The sequence below is a fragment of the Phoenix dactylifera genome, chromosome 3 (assembly GCF_009389715.1).
Source record: "Phoenix dactylifera cultivar Barhee BC4 chromosome 3, palm_55x_up_171113_PBpolish2nd_filt_p, whole genome shotgun sequence".
Lineage (NCBI taxonomy): Eukaryota > Viridiplantae > Streptophyta > Magnoliopsida > Arecales > Arecaceae > Phoenix > Phoenix dactylifera.
In genome coordinates, this window is record NC_052394.1 from 9,493,215 (window position 1) to 9,513,088 (window position 19,874).

The 19,874-nt window shown below is 37.9% G+C and overlaps 2 protein-coding genes and 2 long non-coding RNA genes across 5 annotated transcripts; 3 read left to right on the forward strand and 1 right to left on the reverse strand.

Moving 5' to 3' along the window:
• The first annotated feature begins 235 nt into the window (after positions 1-235).
• Positions 236-5,613, forward strand: LOC120110219 (translationally-controlled tumor protein homolog). Its single transcript, XM_039124570.1, has 5 exons — positions 236-407; positions 3,741-3,814; positions 4,210-4,338; positions 4,447-4,604; positions 5,213-5,613. Exons 1-5 carry the CDS (start codon positions 380-382, stop codon positions 5,328-5,330), a joined length of 507 nt encoding a protein of 168 aa, XP_038980498.1. The 5' UTR covers positions 236-379; the 3' UTR covers positions 5,331-5,613.
• A 979-nt stretch (positions 5,614-6,592) lies between these two features.
• LOC120103878 (universal stress protein A-like protein) lies at positions 6,593-11,662 on the reverse strand. Of its 2 annotated transcripts, XM_039124569.1 has the most exons (5): positions 11,289-11,662; positions 11,096-11,190; positions 9,217-9,335; positions 8,248-8,322; positions 6,593-6,947 (listed from the first exon to the last, which is right to left on the reverse strand). In XM_039124569.1, the coding sequence occupies exons 1-4, from the start codon at positions 11,614-11,616 to the stop codon at positions 8,271-8,273; spliced, it is 594 nt and encodes a 197-aa protein (XP_038980497.1). In that variant the 5' UTR covers positions 11,617-11,662; the 3' UTR covers positions 6,593-6,947; positions 8,248-8,270. The 2 variants fall into 2 exon arrangements, with proteins under 2 accessions (XP_038980497.1, XP_038980496.1); XM_039124568.1 differs by lacking the exon at positions 8,248-8,322.
• A 2,868-nt stretch (positions 11,663-14,530) lies between these two features.
• Positions 14,531-16,619, forward strand: LOC120110222. Its single transcript, XR_005511002.1, has 2 exons — positions 14,531-16,469; positions 16,507-16,619. It is a non-coding gene; the product is annotated as an uncharacterized LOC120110222 (long non-coding RNA).
• Positions 16,620-17,421: 802 nt separating this feature from the next.
• On the forward strand, positions 17,422-19,387 carry LOC120110225. Its single transcript, XR_005511005.1, has 3 exons — positions 17,422-17,691; positions 18,227-18,281; positions 19,141-19,387. It is a non-coding gene; the product is annotated as an uncharacterized LOC120110225 (long non-coding RNA).
• Positions 19,388-19,874: the final 487 nt, after the last annotated feature.

Here is a 19,874-nt window from a genome sequence, read left to right on the forward strand (position 1 = left end):
GTCATATAGAATTATTGGGGTATGATTGGCCTCGTCATCTCTGCCCACATCCCTATGTCAAGCTGGAACCTCACCTATTCAATTATAAGAATCCGATAAGAATTTGCCAGCCTGGCTTGCACGTTTTACAGTGCAGAGCATCTACGGAAAGATCACATCACACTTAATTTCACTGATCGGACGGTCCTTGAAAGAGTTAGTGTTAAACTAAAGCACCTGCTCTCTCCGACGCAGCGAAACCCTACGGCGCACCCAAACACTCGCCTATATAATCCTTGTCGGCCATTACTTCTTCCCTCTTAGCTCGCGCCTCCTTCGCCCTTCCCCGGCTCTTCATCTTTTTGTCGCCTAGGGTTAGGGCTTGTTCATTGGAGGAACCATGCTCGTCTACCAGGATCTTCTCACAGGTAGTTTGCCGATCCGTATGTTCTCTTAGTCGTTTAAGCTCTGGATCCGAGGGAAAGATATGCGATCCTGGAGGCTGTAGAGTACCAAATCAAAGCGTTTTATTAGTTAATCTGTGCTCGTTCTTTTCATATATTCTGTTGTAAATCTCCGATTTTAGTGCGATTATATGTAGTTCCTTGTTTGGTTGTCTGATTGTCTCTTATTTTATAGTTTCTGGTTTTAATCTTTTTAATCTGTTTCCTTGGGTTATTTTAGATGGTATATGACTAATGATTGGGATGTTTGCTTGCTTGCTTGCTATTTTAGTTCATTGATTGAAGGAAAACTTTCAGCTTGGTGGTGTTATAGAGTCATGCTGTGTGTTGTCATTGGTAGAAGGATTTTTTATTTAAAATCTATTCATACTTTGAGCTGTTGTTGCCGCCGCCGCCGATGTATGTGGATTTGATTTTTATTAGGCATTATAATATTGGCTTTCTCTTAAAATGAATAGAACTTGCTAAAAGAGCATAATTTTTCGGATGACTATGTGATGTTCATGCAGCTAGGAGCTTATTTATGTTTTCCTTTTCTGATTAAGGTGGAGCTGAAATGGGGCAGAAGGGAAGGATGGAGTAGATATTAGCAAAAAATGCTGAAACCCTTATCTTTATGAGAGTATCTGTTCCTCCAATTTAAAAAGTAGCTCTTGTCAAGATGGATAGAATTGAGAGGGGGAAGGAAGAGTAGTAGTGCAATGAGAGAACAAGGTGGAAAATGGTGACCTTGAGATATACTTCTGATCCCATATTAATGGATATTTCATCTTTGTGCAAATCATGATTTGGCCACTCGCACCATCTGAGTTGGAGATTTAGTGCTTCAGCTAATTACCTTCATATAGCTTACCTTGCCATCTAGATGCCTTTGATGATTTTTTTAGAGTGACATTGCAAAGGTGTGGAATGATGCTCTGTCAACAAAAATAGGCAGTGCCATCCTGGAGTGCCATCACCAGACATAAAGGGATATTAACAGTATTTTAACTTTATTAGGAAAATAGCTAACTCGTTTGATTATCTTCATTCTTCCAATGTCCATAAGTATCCTTGTCTCCTGTTTTCTCAAACACTGACCACTGCTAGTTTTTTTCCCAGTTAAACTAAACAGCTGATACATCACAAAATAAGGCATGTGAAGAACCCATGCTTATATGGACAATAGGTGAAGTTGGTATTAAGTGATTAGGGCATTGTAGTCTAAATTCTTTCAACCAGGATTTCTTATTTGCTTTAACTAGCTATTATAATGCATGTTTGAAATAAGATACTTTTTTCTATGAGACTGAAAATTGATCTATTGACTAAAGAAGCAAAATCATACTCTTTAATCCTTAAAGATGATAAAAGATAGTGAGTGAAAATAAACTTAGAGGGTCATGAGATTATAGTGCGAAAAGACAATTCTGTATTTCACATTATAGTGGATCTACAATAATAATGAAGAAGAAATTTGTAGATGCTTGCTTGGAGTCATGGGAACCCAACTTGGAGAGATCAGTTTATCTCAACTAGAGGCGGATTTCTTGGAAATAATTTTTTTAATATCTGCAAATGGTGGTCTCTTGTTTGAAATTTAGATTTGTTGATGAGGTAGAATATTAGAGTACTAGAATAAACGATATTTGGTATGATGGGATTGTGTTGTTCCCAGCAAGCCAATTTTTACTTTGCACTTGACCATCACGACTCATGTTGCATGTGGATCTTGATTACATATTGGAGAGATTTTTTTTTTTTGCCTCGTATGAGGCATGCTGGTGTAAGGGATTCTAGATTTGATTCGCTAATGCTGGTGTAAGGGATTCTAGATTTGATTTGCTAACTTATGTTCTTATTTGAGAATGCTTGCTTCATTGATGCACAGTTTTGCGCACTATCACTTTATGGACTTTTTTTTAAGAAGATGTGGTATTTTTATCTATGGTAATTTGAAAGAGCAATTTCACTTGCATTTTTGCATGTTGGACCTGGAGGCACCGATGTTTGCATTTATAGAAGCATTCATTGCAGCAAACTATTTTATTGTTTTATTTTGTTTGGTTTTTCAGTTTGGCAGAGTTATTAGTTCATAATAGCAAAGTGACAATATTGACTCTGGGACTTCATGTCTGCCCCTTTGGCTTTTCTTTATGCCTTTAGGGATGAACAAGTCCCTAATATGAAATCATCATCAGTAATATTCTATCAGCTACACAAATGACGTGGTTTAGCTGATTGCTGTTAGTAGAACATTTTGATTCATGATAAATTATAAATCTTTCTTTACAAAAGGCTGAATTTCTATTTAGGTAAGGTCTAAATGTGGATGCATCCAAATAATCTTCATCTCTGTCTTGTGTGTTCCTCAATATTCCTGGTTTCTTTGTCTAATCCTTTCTGAGTTTCAGCATGACCCTCAAATGATTTCCATCTATGTGTGCAAGTAAATTAAGCATGCCACTTATTTGAGTCGAGCCAAAGAAATATCAACATGCTTAATGTTCATATATGGATGCCTTTGGTACAAAGGAAAGAGGCTAAGATAAAATGCAAATGCAAATATCGTCAAACATATCTGGTAACACGAAGGGGCAAATAAATGGGTTCAACATATATGGCAGCATTAGCGGGCAGGACATTGTAGAAGTAGGATGTCAGAATCCTATGGTTGTACTTCATTTTAATTTGTGAAGCCCTTCTTTTGTAGTCTGGTGTTCAAGGCAACTGCATAGTTAAATCACCTGCACCTTTTCCGCTGCTGTTTCACATGCCTACTGATCTCGGACTTGTATAGCTCATGAACTTTCAAAAAAAGATAAAAAGCAGCACTTTCCAGTTACTGCTGCACCTCAATGTTGATTTACTGGTTAGGAAGGGTAATGTATATGACCTTGAGCTTTTCCTTGATCTTCAAGGCTCCATTGATTCTTAAACTTTGACTTCTTAGCTCTAGTATCAGCAGAATGTTTCTCTTTTTGTCATCCAACTGTTATAGTCATGTCTCAGTAATTCACATTAATTGTTGTTCATCAAGACACTTTGCAATTTTTTTTATAGAAGAATCCCTATAGATAAATGAATAGTTTAAGATTTGTTCTTGGCGTTTTCTGTCTAAAGCCTGTGCTAGGGATACTGGTCGGGTATATTATGGGGCATAGCCTATGTAAAATTACTTTAATATGTTCATTAAATTATAGTATATTAGTTTCATTGATTCTTGCTACCATGTTTGTGCTTTGAAGATCATGTTCCCCAGTCTTGATCTCCATGTCACATGTTAATGGACAAAATTTTGTGTTTAATGCAATTCAGGAGATGAGCTTTTGTCGGACTCATTTCCATACCAGGAAATAGAGAATGGTATGCTGTGGGAAGTTGAAGGAAAGGTCAGTAATATTTGCTATCCACTCACCTGTTTAAGTTTTCTATTTATCGATATTGTGAAATTTAATTGTTTGTCCCATGTTCTTTTTCCTTGTGTGGGTATTCGTGTGCATGAATACTCTGCGATTTTGCATTATATGTTGTGCTTGCATGTGATTCATGGGTTTTTATTGTAATGGCCTCTATGTGGCTGGGTGCTATTTGTAGGATAAAGTTTTCCTGTATGCATAGTTAAGGCAGCATCTAAATTGTTCCAGATCCTCCCATTCTGTTGAAGAAGTTCCAATATCATATTTGAGAAAGAAGGAATTTTAATATCACATATGAAAATTCTAAAGTTGAAAACTGTCCTTGTCTTATAACCTAGAAATAAAATTGATCTGGCATTGTTTGGCAGTGGGTTGTTCAAGGAGCAGTTGATGTGGACATTGGTGCAAACCCTTCTGCCGAAGGTGGTGGTGACGATGAAGGAGTTGATGACCAGGCTGTTAAGGTGGTTGATATTGTGGATACCTTTCGTCTTCAGGTCAGTACTCTTCTTGATTAACATTATTTGTTTAGTTAAAGTCTTGATATATGTATAACAGATATATAATGTTTGCTTTGCTGTTGTGTTGTTTCTTCAATTTTGTAGGAGCAACCAGCATTTGATAAGAAACAATTTGTGACCTTCATGAAGCGGTATATCAAAAATTTGACTCCTAAGTTGGATGCCGAGAAACAGGAGCTATTTAAGAAACACATTGAGGGAGCCACCAAGTTTGTACTTTCAAAGCTTAGTGACCTGCAATTGTAAGTGTTTTAATGAACAAGCGTTGGGAAATTTTTAAGAATTTATTCATATATCACATATGAAGATCTATTAATAATTTTTATTAGTAGTTATGAGCTATGTTATTACTACTAAACTTGGAACACTACAAAGCCATAATTTTTCTTCTTTTGGTGGTTCAATTAGTTATCTAGTTTAATTCTGCATGGATAACATATGTTATTTTTTTGTTGTGAACTGAAACTAGGTTTCGTTACTGCTTTGTATTTATGATGGGGAAAAATAAAATTACCCAATGTATTGTAACCAGATAGGTGACTCAGAAAGGTGTATGCATTGGCCCTGGTAAATTTTGGTTGGAAATCTCAAATTTTCATATAGATTTATTATATGCATCTCCTCTAGGTATCATCACTTCTCACTTGATAGGCGACTTGCAAAAGTTTAATGCCCTCGCCCTTGGGTTTCTTCATCTGCAAATGCTACAAAACTTTGATTAATTGTCTACCTATATCTATATGTGAATGAATAGTTGGTCCTTCTTGATATTCTATATTGTGGAATGTAGCTTAGCTTAGTATATTGTGTTCATTTCACTTTCCACTCACAAGAACCGTTATTTTGGCAGTTTCGTAGGTGAGAGCATGCATGATGATGGCAGCTTGGTCTTTGCGTACTACAAAGATGGTGCAACCGATCCAACATTCTTATATTTTGCCTATGGGTTGAAGGAGATCAAGTGCTAAAATATACCACTTCTCCAGATGGGGATATGCTGCTACTTCAGCTTATTTGTCATGTACCTGGGGGACTTAAGAAGCAATGCCTCTTCTTTTAATGTGCTTGAGAATTTGGATTTTGCTTTGGAATACTTAGTTGATCTTTGGTGATATTTGTGCTTCATCTCTGAATTATTTTGCCCAATTGCATAGATTGAACTTATTACAAGTGGACTCTGGTCTTGTGTCTCATGTCTGAAACATGACGTTAATTGGAGATTTGCAGTTAATGTTTGGCTTGTTGAAAGTATATGATCATGTACAAGCATCATGTATCAATGTCTAGTTGTCTGCTGGACTCGCTGTAAATGAATTCAGTAATCAGGCGTTAGGCGCTCAAAATCTTTGATGCTCCGATGTGTAAATATGTCACTGTTTCTATTAATCCAATGTATTCCTTGCTGGTCTTGTGAGAGCGCTTACCACACCCCCCCCCCCCCCCCCCCCCCCCCTCTTCCCACCAAAAAAAAAATTTTCTACTTGGATTTATCATCTATCAACAACAAAGTAGGGTTATATTCTTAAGCTCGGACTAGTTTCGAGTCCAGCACAACGTTACATTGGTGCAATCTTTAACCAGTCAAGAGTTCAAGATATTTTACTTAAAATATTCAACATGTTTAGTTTGGAATCTCAAAAGAGAGTTGGATTTTGGATGGAATTTTGGAGAATTAGAATATTTTTATGCTAAAATTAGAATGAAAATAAAAATTTCTTCCAACCAAATAGCTAGAATAAAAGTTACGTACTCATTCCATTTCAATTCTAAGGCCGGTCTCTCTCCAACCAACATGCCCTGAAATCAGTTCCAGTAACAAATGGATCCTTGGTTAAACCTCGTGTTAAAGAAGGATTTGATTAGTTTTTTAATATCAAATATTGTGTTCCATTCCACCCAGTACCAGACCAGTTTCTTTATTTGCACAGGAAAACATGGATACAGATCAGACCAAGGCGAATGGTGATTCACACGCAGAAGTACGAAAGGACGGAACACAGTTATTGGCTAGTCTTCCATTAAACAAACAAAATCCGATGTGTGGATTTCATAAGATTATCAGGTCAGATTGTGCTGTTTTTTCTTGGCATACAAATTGCTCTGCTTATTGTTTGGCTTAACAAAAGGCTAAATTTGAGCGTAAGCTGTACCATGTCACCTATGATGAACACGCAAGAATGGTGGGGAGCTCCTCTTTCATGCATCCCACCTAGTCACCTTTTTCCAAACATTGGGAGGAACAAACACCCAGTTTTCTCGCATAGCAAGCACCAAAGTTCACTAACAACAAGTACAATGTCCAAGTGAAAAGAAAATTTAAGAAGGGATAAAATGATGAACTTGATTCAACTCACAAACAGTGCTACATATATAAAGAGCATCGCAGAAGCATCAGGTATATAATGCATAGGTCGCGCATGTGTAACTTGCTAATACGTAGGAATTTTATTGGATACACGGTGATGGAGACTGCATCGCCAGCTTGTTGGCTAAATCACTTTTGCTTTGACTTGGGTTTCTTCACTATCATCACGGTGCAGTGAGCATGATGAGCACAGTAATCACTCACACTACCCAAAACTGCCCTGCAAAGTTCAGAGGGAATCCAATGTTAGACACATCACAAGACATTAAAAAGAATGGTGTAGCACTTTCTCTACTATGTTTCCTCTTGGTTTCCCCATTCGAGGAATAATTTTCTATTATGACTACTTGATTTACCGCAGATCCTTATATTTTGTTGAGATAGGCCCATGATTGATTACTTGTATCAAAGAAAAGTGAGAAGCTTATAAGTTCATTTCTTTCATGTTTGCTATCAGAAAACGACAGTTACAACTTCCCTACCAAGTTATATACTGAAGCCATAACTGGATATCACATATTTAAAACAGGCAAACATGATCGGCTTTGTCATTTGCAGTTGAAAGCAGTTTAAAGCAACTAACAATTTATTTTTTAACTCTCAAATCAAAATTTCAAATTTTATACTTATTGAAGTATGTTAAGGTATCACTACCCTCAGTTCTTGAAGGTTGTCACATACAAGGACTGATCTAAAATTAACCAGCAAGATAAAAATTTCCCATACCAGGGCCTTGGGTTCCATGCTAATAGTTGAAAGCCTCCTTGCCCTGGCTTATCTAGAGTTTTTACCATTTCTACGTTTGTATCTCTTTACACGATTATGACAGTAACTTACTACTAACATCTAGACGTACCACAGTATGTCAGATTCGTAAATGACATAGGTGTTGGTTGATGAAAAGGTCCTAGTTATATATTAATAAATTTGCAAGAAGTCTTAGGATAAAGGCTTAAAAATCACTAGAGCGAGAACACATTAATGTACATGGAAATGAAAATGAGAACCAACAAAGATTGCTGGTCAAAGACACCACAAAGACATTTAGGATATGATATACAAGAGAATAAAAAGATAGATAAAACCATAGCTAAAGATCTTCAGGTAGATGTATGAATAGAAATGTACCTTGTGTTCTAGATGACTAGCACATGCCTTGGAGACAAGAAAATTCTATGGAAAATAACAGCAGTAATACCAGAAATGCTGTATATTCAGAGTGTGGGGCAACGGCAAGGACACAAGCAGACAACACAATGCAGCAAAGGTTGCAGACAAAAGGAGGCAAGAAACTGGAAAACCTCTACAACACATGCATCCACTTCTATGGGAAACATGGAAACTTGAGACACAATATACTGCTGAAAGCAAGCTGACTTGGGCGTCCTTAGACATCACACTTGCATTAAATAATCAAAAAAATGCTCACATTCATATTGGAGTTCTGTAATGTCAATTTGCAATTCATATTGGAGTTCTGTAATAGAGAATTTGCCCAGTAGTCTCAAATAAGTACTTACCATAAATTTTCCCGTTACACAAGTTATGCCCACGTTGATATGTCATTGGCATTGCCATAAAGTTGTTCACTGTTCCTGCCAAGTAACATGGGATTACAAATAACAAGTTCCCCCATGATTTGTCGTGGATGGCCAGATAGCTGCGAATCTTTAACCACCCCAAGCCGCCTTTCGAAATGTCAAAATAACTCTTTGCTTCTTAGGTGATGTAATTAACTACTAGTGCAAAGACAACTAAATGATAAGATGCCCAAGCAAGATTGACATCCATCCATCTCATAATAATCATAATGAAAGGAAAGGAATTGTAAAGAAAATTTAAAGCAGATATCTTGACCATCAATTGGAGAAATAATTGAACAATATCTAGTCTCCTTTCCACTTGCCACGCTTTCCCCATATATTTCTTTTAAGGACCATGAACTCCACCATTATTTGAAACTCTACCACAGCAACTAGAAATCATGAACAGTCTGCTTCTTAACCTAACTACCTTAACATCTGACTTGATGCCCTTGGACATCAGCCAAACATTTGTAGAAATGATCAAAACTACCACATTGATTTAAGAACTTTTAGGTTTAGAAGATCCATGATAATCAAGTTAGTCCTAATACTATAGTACTGAGAAGTTAAAACTACCTTAGAATTTCTGTTATTGAGTTTTCTAATCAGCCAATCACAGTGTAACACTTTGAGAAGAGTTCAAAGAAATGCTGTTATCAAAAATTTTTAATGTTAGAATATATCCCATAACAGAATGCAGCTATTAGTGTCATAATATATATAGAGCTCAAGAATTCCATAACAGCTATCGATCATAATAGTCATATGACACATGAAAGATTTCATGATACTGCCAGGATCCATCATGAACATCTAATTGACAGTGACAAGTGCTCCATATATGTGACATTTCTTGAACTTCCCACAAAATCTATAAACCAGTATTAAGTGAGAAAATCCTACCTTTTTATTGCTCCATACCCATGGTTGCCCACAACCAACATATCAGCATGATGCTTTTCTACTGCCTCACAGAGAACATTCCTTGCATCTCCTTCCACCACTTCAAACAGTGCGCTCACCTGCAGTCAGGACATATAAAAAAGGAAGAAATTAAAGCTAGAAAAATAGACATCGGCTCATTTCATTTCAATTCAAGAATGTTAACATAAACTCCTAGATTTCCCAAGAAATGATTTTATGTTCTTGAAGACAAAGGTCTACAACCACCTTAGTTGTATTATTTGGACCTTCACATTTTAGCTGCAGACACAAGAAAGCAAATATTGGACTTTATTCTCTGAATACTTCGTATATTTTATTGCTATCCAGTGTCACGTGCAGTTGACAACCATTATGTTTTATCTCTAACTTTGGTGGCCTGTTTAACCTTTTTTCTCGGGCGTTCTTTATGGAAGTGAACAAGCATACACCACGATAGCCCATGCTGAACATGAACTAGCACTTACTAACTTTCATACATAAGTCAATGTAGAAATAGTAATAAAATGCATGTACATGTGCTGTTTTGTACCAAAGCCAATTAAAGCCGCGCTAAGTTTGGGTTGAATTGGATCCTTGTGGATTAGCTTGGGCTTCATGTGGCGACAATAATCCAAAGCCAACTTATACATCTGTGTCATGCCCACCAAGACTAAGATGAATGGTATTTCACTTTAGAAAAAGAAAGTATGTTACAAAGACAAAGACGATGAAGAACCCGTGATGCTTCAGTAGATAACACTACCAACCTCTAGTTCATGGACAATGAATAAGGTTTTCTACTTCCATTTTGCTTTTGTTTTTAGAAACGATTAGGTCCTAAACACTTGGTAAAGAGAATGAAATGTACAAAATATGAAAAAGAGCGAGAAAGAGCGAAGAATGCAAGAAAGTGAAATGATTAAGAAGGGAAGGTGAAAGGACTCAGAGAAAAAGGGAGCAAGGCTGTTAACCAATGTCTTAGGAGAATCAAAGAGCTTCCTTATATAGGAAATAACAAGTGTATAGAATTTAAGAGCCTCTTTCCATAGCAAACTTTCTCCAACTTCTCCATCTTATTTCACAAGGCAAGAAGTGGAGATCACAATGTGTGGTATTATACATGCATCTGGAGGGACTGCTTTTGTCATACTCCCTGCTTCGAACTCTTGCATACTGGATTTTAGCTCAGGAAGTTCAGGCAAAATCTTGATCAAAATCACCACAATTTGGGTGCCAGTAGCTAAATACTCAAGACTATAATCTGAACATGTGACAAATAGATGTTAGAGCATTCTTTCTAAACAGGAAACTAAATATTCCAGGAAAATATATTATTCCAGGACAAGAACATGAAGTGTGTGTATTATTTATTCATTAGTCAATAAAACTAAAAAAAAATTAGCAAATGGCTTGGACAAATCAGAAAAATTACTGATATAGTGTGATAACTGAGAAGTTTATAATAGATGCATGAAAGCAAATTGTCAACACATCATTCATTGATGCAGGCATATGAACAAAAACTTCAAGTCTGAAAGATATGTTACCGCAAACATACAACATCAAGTTGTCAATTTGTTAATATTTTAATCATGTTGAGAGATGTTACATTTCAAGAATAAATTTTATTCGTCGGCGATCCACATAATTCTACAGGGAAATAAAATCATCCATACGTAGAACTTGCTCTTTTTTACACGAGAACTACAATCAATTCTTGATCAAAGGAGCACATGACCATCAAAAAATAAAACAAAAATTCCCTTCCCCTGTTCCTAATTCAGTCTAATTTGTCTTCAAGCCTCGAAATTTCTAAAATAAATCAAAGAACCAGAAATAGGCCAGAAAAAAAAAATACCGATTTGGCCACGCAGTCCTCCCTAGCCTTCTCCACGATCCTCGCCGCGCTCTTCCGGAGATCCGCATCCACAAACGGCAGCACGTCCGCCGCACCTGCACCCAAAAGAACCGATTTTTACCAAAAATTAAGAACAATCCCCACCTCCCGAGCATCAAACCCCTAGAAAAAACTAAGGATCGATGAAGAGTACCAGGGCCGGCGAGGGAAACGACGGAGGAGGGGGAGGGCTTGGCGTGGACGATGACGAGCCTAAAGGCCGGGTTCGGGCCGCGGACTTTGGGGGAGAAGAAGTGCTCGAGGGTCCACTCCAGGGCGTAGTAGCTGTGCTCACTGTCGTCGATCCCCACCACCATCACCGTCTTCTCCTCCGCCGCCTCCTCCTTCGCCGGCGCAGCCGGCGCAGCCGTCGCGTCCGCCATCTCTCCGACCAAAGAAGGGAAGAAAGCCCGAGAACAATCGGTCGGACAGCCCGCTCGCTTAAAACTAACGGCGCCGCTCAACAAAAAAAAAGTCCGCATAGGGTATTGTATGAGGCAATCCCATTATTTGCATATCCGACGGTAGATTGAGTACTCGCTTAGAGATATTTATGAGGATATTTGGATGATGCTTGTCACTTGATGACTACGACATTGTTAAGAAGCGGATAGGTTCGGAGTCTGTCATTATTATCGGCTCATCATCTGGGGAGGAGTCCACACCAAACAGCGTTCCTGCAAACAGAAACTCAACACCTGCGGAAGCTGCGGGCCCACATAAGATGCATGGAAAACAACAGATTTTACGGGCTGGACTCTGATCCTTGGCCGGCCTTCCCGCCTCCCTTATCTTTAAAAAGAAAAAAAAAACGTCATAAATAGACACATATAGAAGTGAAAAAAAAAAAAATACACCCCGTATTGTGTGTATGATTGTGGTTGGACTGGTGCGCTGCTGAGCTCATGATTTGATCCAATTAATAATTTCACTATTGATAATAAATTAATAAATTGATCAAAAATTATAATCAAGTATATAGAGTTTAATTTTAAAAAAATTAAAATTGCATTAATATATTATTTAAAGAGTTGTCACATAGCATATAGTAAGGGCGGGACATTGTAATTAGATGCCACAATGGCAAGCTATACCATGCGTTCATACTTCATAGCTATGTCAATATATGAAACTATGGGTGGAGTGGCCCTTGCATTCATATTGCTCCTCTCATGAGCAATGAAAGTAATACCCAATCAAAAATTATAATTACTTAATGATACTGTGAGACCCTGGAACTGGGCCCGGTCCACTTGACCGGCCCAGTCCCAAGTTTTGGCCTCACGTGCGGTGCACGTGAGGCAACGAGATGGAGGGATCCATCCCGAAGAAGAAGGAGCCCCTGTTTTAGGGCTCCTTCTCCTTCTCCTTCTCCTTTGAGTCCACCGAGGGAGAGAGCCGCCGCACCCCAAGAAAGAAATGGGGGAGGGTCTTCTTCGTGTGGCCACCGAGAGAGAGGGAGAGAGAGAGAGAGGGAGGGAGAGAGGGAGAGAGAGAGGAGCCACGGCACCGGGTGGCGGGTGGTCTCCTTCTTCTTTTCCGTCGGAGAGGGGGAGGCGCCGGTCTTCGTCGGGGCTGAGGTAAGAATCTCTCACCTTCTTCTCCTTTTCTTCTGAAGCTTGGCCACGATGTGTGGTGGGTTGGGGCCAGCCGATCGCCGGATTTGGCTCCAAAACGGCTGCCCTAGCCGTCGGCGTGTTCGCCGCCGCCAGTCGCCGGGGGTGGCCGGGCTTGCTCCGCCACCTCCTGCCGCTGCCAAGGCCAGCCACCGCGGCCGCCTTGGGTCCGACCGAGAGGGAAGAAGAAGGGGGGGCGGGGTCTCACGGGTCCCCTGTCTCGCCAAAGGTGAAGAAGGGAATCAGGAGAGAAAAGAAGAAAGAAGAAAAAGAAAAGAAGGGAAAAAGAAAAGAAAAAGAAAAGAAAGAAGAAAAGAAAAAAAAAGAAAAAAATAATAAAATAAAAGGAGGGTGGTTTACGGGTATGAACCCGAATCCGAACCCGAACCCGGGGTGCTAGACACTTCGGCAGGGTCGGCCCTGGGAGAATGTTAAAATTTAGGTTTTATATATATATATTGTGATGAATTTTAAAAGAAAATATGGTTTTTGAATATTAGGTTCTGCGAGGGATTTGCGGAATTAATTGGATTTGTTGTGGATCGCGTTCGCAAGGTAAGTGATGTAACCTCTTTACTAGATTTATCGGCAAAGTAAATATCTGTTTTACGAATCGAATTATTTGTGATTACGAATTTGATGCATGGATTATATGTATATTTTTAGAATATTGTATGACTCTGATTGGACGTATTTGCTTCTGGTTTGAATTATGTATATTTTTAGAGTATTGTATGACTCTGATTGGACGTATTTGCTTCCGGTTGAATTGTATTTAATTGCTCTGACATTGTATTTTTCGGCTTGAAACACTGAACATAATGTAAGAAAAGATAATGACTTGAGATAGATTCAGACTTGCAGTCGAGCTATGTTGAGGACCCTGCCAATGGGGGCTAATATATTGGTACCGCAAGAAGAATAGTCGGTGATATGACCCTGCCACAGGGAACATGTGGTCATAGTCCTTGGCTGTTGAGTTGAATCTGGTAAATTGAAAGAGGTTAAGATATGAACGATATTTGGTTTTGACACTGTATGTTTTTATAACTGAAATATGAAATAGAGAACTAATTGAACTATCGACCTGGCTATGTTGAGGACCCCGCCAATGGGGGCAGATACGTTGGCAATTGACCGTCCTGAAGGACTCACCGCAAGAAGATTAGTCGGTGTTGATGACCCTGCCACAGGGAACATGTGGTCATAGTCCAGGATCGACAAGATGAATTGAATATGTGAAAGAATCTTGAAACCGCGAAAAGAATCTTATGAATTTAAGAAATATTTGACTTATACTTTGGAACTGCATATCTATTTATTTTCCACATATTATTGCTTGATTTATCTAGCTAGGGTGTTCATTACTTACTGGGCTGTCTAGCTCATTATACCATCTCTTGTTGTTTTACAGATTTCGAGAACTAGTCTATTGGGGATTCAAATTGGGAGAGCGCCTAGAAGGATTGTGGCACAAGTTATCTTAGATTAGGGTTATTTAAGTTGATTTGTTATTATGGACATTTATTATGATTGGTGGACTTTTATTATTTTAAGAACTAGGTTTCTGCATGTTGGTAAATGATTATTCCGCTGCATATTTAGACTTGTGAGACATTATGACTTGAGTTAGTCAATGGAATAAGATTTCAATTTATTCTGTTAAATTATTTTGGAATTTCATAATTGAGGTGTTTGGATTAGATGCCTTGCATGCTCGTGGGGAGAGTTTCCTACGGGTGTGCGGCGGTTGGCGCGACCCCCGGCCCGCGATCTCGGGACGGGGGCGTGACAACTTAAGTGGTATCAGAGCCAGGTTGGATAAAATCTAAGACAAACAATCTGACATAAGATGAGTGTAGGTGGATAAACACTAAGGGCATTGGACGTGAATCCATGTCAATTGCATTGTAAGCTACTTTCAAGATTTTCTATTAAGCCTTGTGATAGATTATGTATGAGAAGGTTACTAGGAAATTATGATTGAATTTACTTATGAGGTTTGATACATTATGGAAGATTGGGCAATCTATGAATCAAGTTATAATTAGTTAGATTTGGATCTAGATTAAGTGCAAAAGGATTGGCCATGGAATATTATCATGCATTGTGATTATTTATTATTTAAGTGAACTTGTAAACTCAAAAATTGATATGGAGGTATACTATGATTTTGCTTAATTTTGAAGATAATTTTTTTAGAGGCAAATTAAGATCCATTTATATAAAGTTGTTTAAGATTTGGGCTATGAAACCTTTTTACAGTGCTTGATTAAAATATTCTTCGAGGATTGAAAACTGTATGTGGATCATGTATGAAACTCCTGTGTAGATGGAGAATATATTTGGGATAAAATTCTAGAATTAATTTAAAATTACAATATAGATTGGGATTATGATTGGAAGTAATTTAGTAAATTATGAGAATACTGGTTGTTTAAATTATTTTAAGATGATCAACGATATTAACTCTATGATTGGAAAATATTTTCTGATGGGTTTCCTTGTTAAGGAGAATTTCGTTGTCAAAGAAAAGAATAGTATTTTTGATTTTGACTGGATATCATCATGTTATTAATAGGTTCTTCTATCTGTTGTAAAAAAGAGAGAGAGAGAGAAATCTGGCATCCCAAGTCTAGGATTAATTTAGCTGATCTTGGATTTGGAATGTTTTAGCCTAGATCTCTTTTCTTTTAAATTTGTAGCTTATGCTTTTGACAGAATTAAGAAATAATTATCAATCTTGAAGAAATAATTTTATTGGAGATTGTAAAGTATTCATCTCTGTGGATTATTATTAATTTAAATTATCGTCTTTGGATCCAAATAATAGATCTTGTTCCTGTCTATCAGAGACTATGTGATGTATATAAAACTTCAATTCAAAGTTTGGATTTAAGCCGATCTAGGGTCTTTTGTCAATATTGTTGCGGTTGCTGATAAAAATCTAGATTTGCATAAAGAATTTGTATTTTAGAGGCTTACATGGTTATGATGAAGGATCTTTGATAAATGCTAAAGATCTCGATGAAGAAAATGTTAGGAGGGATGGTTGAGTTGGTTTTACTCATTTGTATTGATTTAACGCCTTCTAATTTGGACGAGCATTGAGAGAATTCTTCTGGTTGATTTTACGTGGAGTTTGACTTAGAAGCCTCTAGTTGAACTGATAAGAGAATTAAGATTCAATTAATTTTGACCCGAGGGTGAATCTAGACGGATGGCTGGAGGTAAAGTAGGGGACGAGAATCAAAGATTTCTTTTTAGGCTTTACGTGGAAATTGAAATTTTGAATCTCTTTAGTTCATAATACAAAATAGTATTTTGATCAAAAAATTATTAGTGAATCCAAAGAATTTTGGTAGTTTGAATCAGAGTGCGCAACGAAAGCGTAGTGGTCTGAACTATTTTTCTAAGTTGGTCAGAAGTATTATTCCTTTAATTCGGCAAGTTTTAATAACAAAAGACTTGATTTGATTTTGAATTTTTGGATGTCGCTGCACTATCTTAGGTTCTCTAATTTTATGTCATGCTAAGGAAATGATTAACATCTTGAGACTAGAATTAATAGATCATCGATTTTGATTTTGGATCTGGAATATTTTGGTGTAGACCTATTTCCTCCTAAATCTGAAGCTTGTACTTCTTCAATTAATATCAACCCTCTATTTGAAAGAACTTGAGGTTGTCAAGTGACTTTGATGAATATTCCACTAGGGGTGGATTAGAGTTATTTATGACCTAATCTTGTGATAGATCGATTAATCAAGAGTAGTTGATATTTTGACAAAGAAACTTGATGTTCTTATTCAAAATTAAGACGTTGATTTTTTATTTATGAGAGAGAGAAGTTTGATTTACATCATCTATAAAAGAACCAAATCTGGAGGTATTGGACCTTATTCTTATGATAAGATGAAATTATATTGATAAGTAGAACTATTGGAAGACTGAGGTTAGTCTTCTAGTAGAGAAGAATGTTGTTGGTTCTATGAATAATCTGAAGGTAGCTATGTAATTTTCATCAGTGGGGTTTTCTATTGTTGACAATTCTTGGGAGAATCTTGGGCATCTTAAATTTAGTATTAACGGATTGATGGTTACTTGGTTGGACTTAGATCTGGAAAGTTTTAACATGGATCTCCTATTCCTAATTCTAACATTGTTAATCTGGCTATTTGAAAGGGCTTGAGGTTTTATAAGACAAAGGTTGATCATTATATCATGGAAAAAAAAAAATGAGGAGCATTTGATACTAAAGCTTTCTCCTACTTACATTTAACCGATTAAATTTCTATGTAGAATTAATCAGGAGCAATTAATTTCTTAAAAAAAAAAAAGAATTATGACATGTTAATCCAAGGCTGGAAGGTTAGTCTTATTTTGAAAGAGATCAAAAGAACTTGCTATGAATCATAGATGGAAAGGATTAAGTTTTAAGATGCCATAATTTTGCCAAAATCTTGTGAGCCTGCATTTCGAGATGGGGATTGTTTAGGAGCTCGGGAATGATATGATGTTTCTATATTTTCAAAATTTGAAGCCTTAAGTGAGTTAATTTCGAGGACGAAATTATTTTAAGGGGGGAAGAATGTGAGACCCTGGAACTGGGCCCGGTCCACTTGACCGGCCCAGTCCCAAGTTTTGGCCTCACGTGCGGTGCACGTGAGGCAACGGGATGGAGGGATCCATCCCGAAGAAGAAGGAGCCCCTGTTTTAGGGCTCCTTCTCCTTCTCCTTCTCCTTTGAGTCCACCGAGGGAGAGAGCCGCCGCACCCTAAGAAAGAAATGGGGGAGGGTCTTCTTCGTGTGGCCACCGAGAGAGAGGGAGAGAGAGAGGGAGAGAGGGAGAGAGAGAGGAGCCACGGCACCGGGTGGCGGGTGGTCTCCTTCTTCTTTTCCGTCGGAGAGGGGGAGGCGCCGGTCTTCGTCGGGGCTGAGGTAAGAATCTCTCACCTTCTTCTCCTTTTCTTCTGAAGCTTGGCCACGATGTGTGGTGGGTTGGGGCCGGCCGATCGCCGGATTTGGCTCCAAAACGGCTGCCCTAGCCGTCGGCGTGTTCGCCGCCGCCAGTCGCTGGGGGTGGCCGGGCTTGCTCCGCCACCTCCTGCCGCTGCCAAGGCCAGCCACCGCGGCCGCCTTGGGTCCGACCGAGAGGGAAGAAGAAGGGGGGGCGGGGGCTCACGGGTCCCCTGTCTCGCCAAAGGTGAAGAAGGGAATCAGGAGAGAAAAGAAGAAAGAAGAAAAAGAAAAGAAGGGAAAAAGAAAAGAAAAAGAAAAGAAAGAAGAAAAGAAAAAAAAAGAAAAAAATAATAAAATAAAAGGAGGGTGGTTTACGGGTATGAACCCGAATCCGAACCCGAACCCGGGGTGCTAGACACTTCGGCAGGGTCGGCCCTGGGAGAATGTTAAAATTTAGGTTTTATATATATATATTGTGATGAATTTTAAAAGAAAATATGGTTTTGAATATTAGGTTCTGCGAGGGATTTGCGGAATTAATTGGATTTGTTGTGGATCGCGTTCGCAAGGTAAGTGATGTAACCTCTTTACTAGATTTATCGGCAAAGTAAATATCTGTTTTACGAATCGAATTATTTGTGATTACGAATTTGATGCATGGATTATATGTATATTTTTAGAATATTGTATGACTCTGATTGGACGTATTTGCTTCTGGTTTGAATTATGTATATTTTTAGAGTATTGTATGACTCTGATTGGACGTATTTGCTTCCGGTTGAATTGTATTTAATTGCTCTGACATTGTATTTTTCGGCTTGAAACACTGAACATAATGTAAGAAAAGATAATGACTTGAGATAGATTCAGACTTGCAGTCGAGCTATGTTGAGGACCCTGCCAATGGGGGCTAATATATTGGTACCGCAAGAAGAATAGTCGGTGATATGACCCTGCCACAGGGAACATGTGGTCATAGTCCTTGGCTGTTGAGTTGAATCTGGTAAATTGAAAGAGGTTAAGATATGAACGATATTTGGTTTTGACACTGTATGTTTTTATAACTGAAATATGAAATAGAGAACTAATTGAACTATCGACCTGGCTATGTTGAGGACCCCGCCAATGGGGGCAGATACGTTGGCAATTGACCGTCCTGAAGGACTCACCGCAAGAAGATTAGTCGGTGTTGATGACCCTGCCACAGGAAACATGTGGTCATAGTCCAGGATCGACAAGATGAATTGAATATGTGAAAGAATCTTGAAACCGCGAAAAGAATCTTATGAATTTAAGAAATATTTGACTTATACTTTGGAACTGCATATCTATTTATTTTCCACATATTATTGCTTGATTTATCTAGCTAGGGTGTTCATTACTTACTGGACTGTCTAGCTCATTATACCATCTCTTGTTGTTTTACAGATTTCGAGAACTAGTCTATTGGGGATTCAAATTGGGAGAGCGCCTAGAAGGATTGTGGCACAAGTTATCTTAGATTAGGGTTATTTAAGTTGATTTGTTATTATGGACATTTATTATGATTGGTGGACTTTTATTATTTTAAGAACTAGGTTTCTGCATGTTGGTAAATGATTATTCCGCTGCATATTTAGACTTGTGAGACATTATGACTTGAGTTAGTCAATGGAATAAGATTTCAATTTATTCTGTTAAATTATTTTGGAATTTCATAATTGAGGTGTTTGGATTAGATGCCTTGCATGCTCGTGGGGAGAGTTTCCTACGGGTGTGCGGCGGTTGGCGCGACCCCCGGCCCGCGATCTCGGGACGGGGGCGTGACAGATACAAGATATGAAATTTTAATAATATATTACTTAAAGAGTTTTCATTAATTACAAGGAAAATAAAAATTATTTATAGATCATATATAGATTCTATTTCAATGTTTCTATATAGTGACCATAGAACTATTCAATAATAACAGTATATGATGGAAAATAAAATTTCATATAAGTCTTGTTCATTAATTACATTAAATATAAACTTTATGTTTCGATATACTGCATATTAGTGAAACATGGAAAATGAAATTTAATAGCAGGCCCTTTTATAGTTGATTAATTATTTTAGGGTACAACTTTCATGTTTCTATAGACATGGATGATTACAATTCCGTTTGTGGTTTATTATTTATA